Raw genomic sequence first — 7,536 nt, forward strand, 5'->3', positions numbered from 1 at the left:
TGAGCAACATTGTGTTCAATCTACGTGGATTTTTCCTATCTCTCCACTCTTTTTACAATTACACAACAAAAACAATTACCTTTGATGGGTCAGATGGACTCAAGAAATTGTAACAGCAGCTGAGAAGGGGGTTCCTAATTAAATGTTTCGTCATGGGGCCCAAGGTTCCTGGTGGCGCCCCTTGTTGCCACTCCCAGACCAAAAAGCACAGATCCATATTTGCACTGAACCCCCCTCTGGATCTGCATGAAATGGTTCGTTCCTGCTTATCGCACTTGACGGTGACGCTGTTCAGCAGCAGTCGGTAGCAGACCAGAACCACTGTGTTAGTTACTGTGCCGCCTAGAAAAATTATAAAGTCAGGATTTCAATAGAAACAGAGAAAAAAACGAGAGTGAATTTGACACAGTTTTTCTCCAAGAGAGGTGTGTAGAGTGTGTGAGATTGTCAACCATTTAGCATAGTTAGCTTAGCTATAGACTGTTTGCCACTTTTTCACTAGCATTTAATGAATCAAGGAAAAGAATTACCAAGATATTCATATATTTAACTTGTACCTGTACCTTTTACCACACTTAGCAACAGATGAGTCAGACAGCAGCAGCCTTAGCCCTGATAGCAGCATATCCCCTTCCCCCTGTCCCAGAGAAAAAGGTGAGCAACATTGTGTTCAATCTACGTAGATTTTTCCTGTCTCTCCACTCTTTTTACAATTACACAACAAAAAATATTTATTACTCACATAAATTCAAACAATCTTTATAAAATCTTCCCTTAGCCCCTCTAGCAGTGAGTGGATGAGGATGATTGACAGCACTAAAACCCTCCTCCTGGTTCTGATTGGTTGTTTTTGGTCAGAACGGTGCATTACTTTAGACAGCAGTAGCAGCCCAACGCAACATTCATACTGATGGTAATAATAATATAACATTGATTATGTTTTAGTTATAATGACACTTTCTTTGACATTTATGTGTGATTTTGATACACATTACACTTACAGTAGCTGGACAAGCTAATAGGTCACCTTAGTCAGGCTATCTGCTCCAGCAGTCTGCAGTCAGCTTCTTAACAGACACGACACTCATAGCTGTTAAACTTCAGATTTAAATCATTTATCATATAGTACTCGTAGGTGTCTCTCCTTTAATTTCCACCCACATCACTGTTGAGTTTTTTGACTCCATATCTTCTATGCCTCATAAAGAATATGAAAATCCCAACGAAGAAAAAAAGAACAGCAGCAGAGAAGCAGTTTTATTTCTCATAAGTTGCAAACAGCCCCGCAGGGAGCGAGCAAAATGACACCGATGGTTGTTCCATGTTACTGGTGGTGGTGTTTATATATTCCATTCATGCCATAAACCCTTCAATTTATAAATTCCCCCCGACTCTGCAGAGTGCTACTCATTTTTTTCCTCCCCCTCTCCTCTGAGTGTGTCCTCAGAAACTCTCTGCTATTAATAAAAAAAAAAAAGGCACGGAGCCGAACGAGTAACTCACTGGAGCGCGTGTGCCTATTTCCAGCCTTCAAGAGTGCTTTATTATTCCTAGCTTCTTAGCTTTTTTTAGCGGCTGGGTTTCCATTAATAGCGCAGCACAGTGCAGTGCGTACCCGCGCGTTCACGCCGTTCACAGTTCTGCCTGGTGATGTGCCGGAGCAGAACTGCCTCATCCAGACTCGGCGTGTGCATCACGGCTGAAGTGTGATTAAACACACAGAGAAGGACTTTCTCTGTACGAGACGATTAAAATTTGGGGGAAATGAACCATGGAGATGCAAAGGAAATGATGAAATGTTTGTACTTGAATCATTGCTTAAACATATTTTCTCTTTTCAGGCTGAAGAAGCTGATGCAGCAGACTCCACCTTCTTCAGTCCAGGTATGACCAGGTAATTCACCTTCTGTTCCAAAAGCCACTTAAGAACTTTAGTGCTTTTCACGTCAGCACTTTGTCGGGCAGTTTGAGTGGCTGATAACACAAAGACAACCCTGGAGCATTAGCATGTAGAGAGCTCCCCACTCATTATCTGAGCAGACTCTCACCTGAAGCGGAACGTCTCGTGTTAAACTCGACGAGGCGAGAACGATTGCGCCGTGAACCGTTTTCCCATCGCGTTGTACTCAGGAAGGTTCAGAGAGCTGACCAGCGTCTTATCACGACCTGAGCTGCTTTTCCTACTTCCTGCCATTATCAGGCCCACACACACAAGCTCTGGACTTATTAACCCAGACGAAAACACAATAATTGGCAGCGCACCAGCTGCGTCTGTATACAATGGTGGAGCTACAGTAGCAGACACTGAATAATAACAAGGATAAACTTTGACTCCCCGATAAGGCGGACAAGGAATCTGTTGTGACTTATTTGTTAAGGTTATCACGGTTAGAGCAAATGTCAAGGCGTTGCTGATTTCTTTACCAACCTGTCAAAGTTTTTTATTTTGTTGAAATACTGTAAAAACACACAAGCTCAAAGAAACAGGTAGGTCATGTGTGCACTTCAGGGTTTGTGCCCATTAACTTTTAGTAGCGCTCTGTTTAGATAAAGAGGTTAGGCAAATGTCGTTTGCAAAGACAAATGACTAATATGTGAATAAAAAAGTAAAGAAGGAACCACTTTAAACCCTCTGACAGCATGTCCTTATTTTCTACATGACGAAATGAAGCCAACTGATAAAAAAAAACAAAAAAACTGGGGAGCTTACTGGAAAACTGGCAGGATGGGCAGAGTTCGGATGAGGAAAGCAGAGTGATCATTTGCCAACATTGCATCTTCCTGTAAAATTCGAGAGGAAGAGCCAACCAAATGGAAAAACTTTGAGGAGGTGCGAGTTCATGTAGATTATGACCCCAGGATCTTGCTGACTTAAAGAATGATTTCAGTTGTGAAATATGCCTCCCACTTCCAGATAACAGTTAGATGTTTTTCTTTTGCTTTGGTTTCTTTATGTTTTTATATTTTTAAATAAAACACCATTTCAAAATTAACACCACAATTTAAGCATCGTACAAAACGCATACAATCATTTCATAAAGAAGCAAAATGTTATACAAGATGTATCAGCAATCGAAGCGATAAACACACTTGGTGTTTGCATCTTTACAAACAAAAAGTAAATGTTTCCAATTTTTGCAAAATCAGTAGGAGTGATTTTTCACAGCTCTGTAGGCGATTTGGGATTCAGTTTGCAGAAAATCATTCCAAACATCTTGCAGTAGGCTTGAGAAACTGATGGGCGTTTGCTAAAGTATTCACACACTTTGAACATTTTCAGATTTTGTCACATAAAAACAAACTTTCTTATGCATAATCATAATGTGGAAGAAAAAGAAGCAGTTCTATCATTGATGTACTCCATTTAGTCCGTAAAGCTTTGCTTTTATATAAAAAAATTGCTAACGTGCTACTGTTAGCTCAAATGCTACCATTAGATAGCATTTAATGGTATCTAAATACCATTAAGATATTTAGATATCTACTGTTAGCTTAAGTGCTAACAGTAGCATTTTAGCATTTAAGCTAATATGCTACTGTTACTTTAAATGCTACCATTAGAGTACAAGCTATCACTAGCATATTGACGCTACCATTGAAAAGTGTGCCATCACAAGCATAGAGTTTTAATTAATTCTTTCTTTTTTTTTAAATGCATTTTTAGAGTGTATGTGTGTATTTATTTATTGGGCTTTGCATTTACGTCTTACTTGAAGAAGATGATTCTGTATGCCTTTGGCCAGGGTTGTCTGGGCAGTGCCGTGGCCAGCATGTTACAGTGCTGGCTCCTCTCCTTTGGGGGGCGCCGCTTCCTAGTAAATTTTTAAAAATTTAAGCTTTCATAAAACAGAAATGGTAAAAATCTATACATTTGTCCTTTACTTCAATGGGCGTCATTAGTGTTGACAGATGGATTTTAGCAGGCGAAAGCTAATGACCGGTGACATGAAAGGCTGGCACACATATGTTCCAGAGGTCGGCTCTATGGGTTTCTTGTCACACACACACACACACACACACACACACACACACACACACACAGCCAGAGCTTGTGTTTCCCACTGTAAAAAGTTGCTAATTATAGAAATCCCTGATTGTTGCATTGCTATCCCAGGTCAGAGCTGAACTGCTCTTTTCTGTCCCATGGAAGAATCACAAAGACATTCTGCAGCAACTGATTTTCAGCAAATTTTGTCTCCAAATGCAAAAAATAAATAAATAAATAAATAAAAATCTGTACAACCATTCTTCACTGACGGCTGTTTAGAGTGCAACGTGCTTTGAAAGTTCAAGGAGAAGATCCAACAACTCCAGCATTTATCTCTGACAAGAAGTCGAAGGGAATCAGAGCAGATTCGCAGAGGAGGGGGGGGAAGACATCTCGTCTAAATAAATGAGGATGAAGAGAAACAGTAATCGCTTAAGCCGTTATACATCGCAGGCTATTAACCACCGACAACGCAAACCCCGGGCGCAGATCGGATACACTGAGATCCAATTAACTCCCTCTGCTGCCTCTTCTGACCGCATCCGCCCTCCCCCTCATCCCGCCGTCCTCCAGGACGTCAGGATTAACGCGAGGGCATCCCCGAGCTTGGCGCTGTCAAAACATCGGCAGGAGATCTGACAGCGGAGCTTCACGCTCGTGTATTCAGTAACCGCGATCCCGTATTAGCCCCATGAGGGGGGGAAGAAGAAAAAAATCACATCACAGGGCAAAACTTTTACCGTTAGAAGTGTTTGTACAGCTGCAGGCGCATACTTTCCTGCACTCTTATCATTTAACAAAAGCTCCAAGTCCTCTGTCAGCACTGCCACAGACCACACACACGCCTACTCAGACAGACACACACACACACATGCCTACTCAGACAGACACACACACACACAAAGTGCAAAGCTGGACGCAAAAAGGAATCTTGAATTTAAGATCATTTTGCTTTCTCAGTGTGATGAGCACGCCTTTCATTCTCTCCCTCTGTTCGTCCAGCCACGATTTGGATCCTCTCGGCCATAAAAGCAACATTTTGCTTTGATTAGACTTTGTAGGTCTGCCAGGCCAATCAGCCTCCCCCCCTACTCCCATTAGCTCACATAGCCAACATTTCCCCATCGTATTCACGGCAGAGCTGTTAGCGGGACGGCCGCTTTTCACACAAATCAAAGCGGCGTTCAATGCTCTAATTGTCTCAACATCACTCTGGCAGTTTTAGAACCTCGCTCCCAAACAAAACGACCGTCGCTGAGGCTATTAACGACGGAAAATCTTCCATCCCAAACCAGATTGGCTCCGTTCACACTCGACCAAAACATATTGTTTACTTTTGTATATCCAGTAATTCCTCAGTCGAGGCTAATTAACCGGTACGAGAGTCGAGGAGTATGTGTGTTGCACACAGGGCTGGACTGGGACTCGTTTTAACGAGTCGATTAGCTCGTTAATCGATAACCTCCATCCCCAGTTGCTGTTGTTTAATGCTTGTGCTGTTTAGGTTTTTGAGTTGGTATGCTGAGTGCAGGAGTATATTTAGGCCACAGTCTGGTCACAGTGTGCAGGCACTTTCAGGAAGGTCTGACCAGATGGCCCAAGAACTGTTGACCTCGGCATTAATTACACAAGAGTGTCCTGCGGTGAGGCCCGACTCGAAGAGCTCACACCCTTTTCCTGTCTCTCTCCTCCCCCAGGTGATCAGCAGACGAGGACCTATCTGCACAGATGTTTAGAGGACGCCAAAATAAAGAGTGCCCGCCGTCCTTTTCTATATATTTTTTTTTATTTTGTCATCACCGTTAGAATCCTCCTGCTCCTCGCGGGCTCCCTGCTGCTCTCGTTTGGTTTTCGACTCGGAACTGGAAAACGAGGGGAGCGTCTTGCTCCGCCTCGAACCTCCCCAGGTGGGGGAGTAGCTTTTTCGTCCCAACTCTGCGAGGATCCACGACGACGCAACTCTTCTGACTTTTTGATGCCATACTACTGAATGCTGACCGTGAACCTGCCCCGTCTACCTGCCTGCCTGCCTGCCCGGCCAACAGCGCGTCTCTTATTTGTCCGTCTGCATCGAACCATCAGCTGTTAGTCTGCACCAAGTGCCATAGCCTCATTTACATTCCTATAAACTTTGCACTGACCACCGACACTCCCTCACAACCTCCTCTCTGACTGCGTTTACATGCACACAACACCTTTCCCCCACACAAAGCCCAGATTTTCCTCCAATTATTCCGATCATGTTGTCCTGTCCCCTTCGATCGCAGTGTTAACATCACAGTTTACGTCACAGTCGCAGTGTTCTGCTAACTGATTAAGCTGTGCATGTAAACAAAGCAGTCAGCCAAGAGCCAAAAAGAAAAAAAAAGGTGTTACTGTTTGAAGGTCAGTAAATCGGCCTTAAGAACAGGAGCTTTTCCCCCCACCTGCACACGTTTCCTTTGACCTCTCATGCATGTTTTCCTTTGAGCTTTTAGCACTTAAAACGAGTGTAGACAGCACCAGAGAATGTGACAGATGTGAGAACTTTCTGCACATTATTACTTTCTTTTCGTGTGTGTGTGTGTGTGTGTGTGTGTGTGCGTGTGTGTAATGTTGAAGTTTAATACTGGAGGTTGCTGCCAATGATTGTTTCAGAAGGATCACGATGCTGTTTGCGTGATCTGAAGCGAACACTGGATTCTTGTTTTGTTTTTTGTTATTTATTATATACATGCTTACATATGCTTTTCCCAAAAAAGAAATGGAATGGAATGCTACTCGTTGGACTTGGAAAAAAAAAGAAGATATATATATAATATGAGGAGCAATAGGGGAAAAAAAAGATTTTTTTTCTTAGGAGAAAACCAACCGTTTTGTTATCCTTTACTGCCTTATCAGCGAGTTGCTTTCCCTTTAGACGGCTGGCTTTCTGATGGTTGGTTTTGAGTTTCTGGACACACACAAAAAAAAAACCGGCCACACATGGACAGAGTCGCTTTTAATGAAGGGTTGCGGTCCGGTCCTGGGTTGTGATACAATGACAGGCACTGTGAAGAGAGACCTCTCCCCCCCATGCAGCTGTAGATACCTAATCCCCTCCAAACCCATATTAGTAGGAAAAACACAGAGCTGGAGAGACAGTCATCAGCTAATTTGTCATTGAAATCAAAAAGAATCCGAGACAGGAACAGGAAAACCTTTAGCATCAGGCATCTCTGACTTAAACGCTTCCTGTTGCTTAACTTTACCTGAATTTCATCTGGGAGGAAAATATATTTTTATTATTTTTAGACCCAGTGCTCCTAGGACACGTTCTGTTCTGAGCGCATCTTTACTAAAAGGGAAAGAAAGCACTTTCCCGACCTCTAAGAGAACACGGGAAAAGAACGGGCCTGGGGTTCCCGTGGCGACGAGCGACTCTCCATGCGGGGCGGATCATTAGCTTTAGCTTCCCTCCAGCTGCATGGAGCTCTCTGAATGTGATTGTGTCCGGCCGGCCGTGTTTACACATCAACTTTTTAATGAACTAAGCTTCTTACCTTACGTTTTTACATTTTCTTGTCTTT

The 7,536-nt window shown here is 43.0% G+C and overlaps 1 protein-coding gene across 8 annotated transcripts in view; it reads left to right on the forward strand.

Moving 5' to 3' along the window:
* spns2 (SPNS lysolipid transporter 2, sphingosine-1-phosphate) overlaps positions 1-6,942 on the forward strand; it is a 94,298-nt gene extending 87,356 nt beyond the window's left edge. For 2 of the 8 annotated variants that reach the window (XM_007557948.2, XM_016674291.1), the window contains 2 exons: positions 1,842-1,884; positions 5,686-6,942. In XM_007557948.2, the coding sequence (XP_007558010.2) occupies positions 1,842-1,884; positions 5,686-5,724 (82 nt within the window). In that variant the 3' untranslated portion in view covers positions 5,725-6,942. Of the gene's footprint in view, positions 1-579; positions 657-1,838; positions 1,895-5,685 lie in introns of those variants that run through there. The other 6 variants (XR_001662834.1, XR_001662833.1, XM_007557949.2 and 3 more) reach the window with 6 other exon arrangements.
* Positions 6,943-7,536: the final 594 nt, after the last annotated feature.

Source organism: Poecilia formosa, unplaced genomic scaffold (assembly GCF_000485575.1).
Source record: "Poecilia formosa unplaced genomic scaffold, Poecilia_formosa-5.1.2 Scaffold93, whole genome shotgun sequence".
Classification (NCBI taxonomy): domain Eukaryota; kingdom Metazoa; phylum Chordata; class Actinopteri; order Cyprinodontiformes; family Poeciliidae; genus Poecilia; species Poecilia formosa.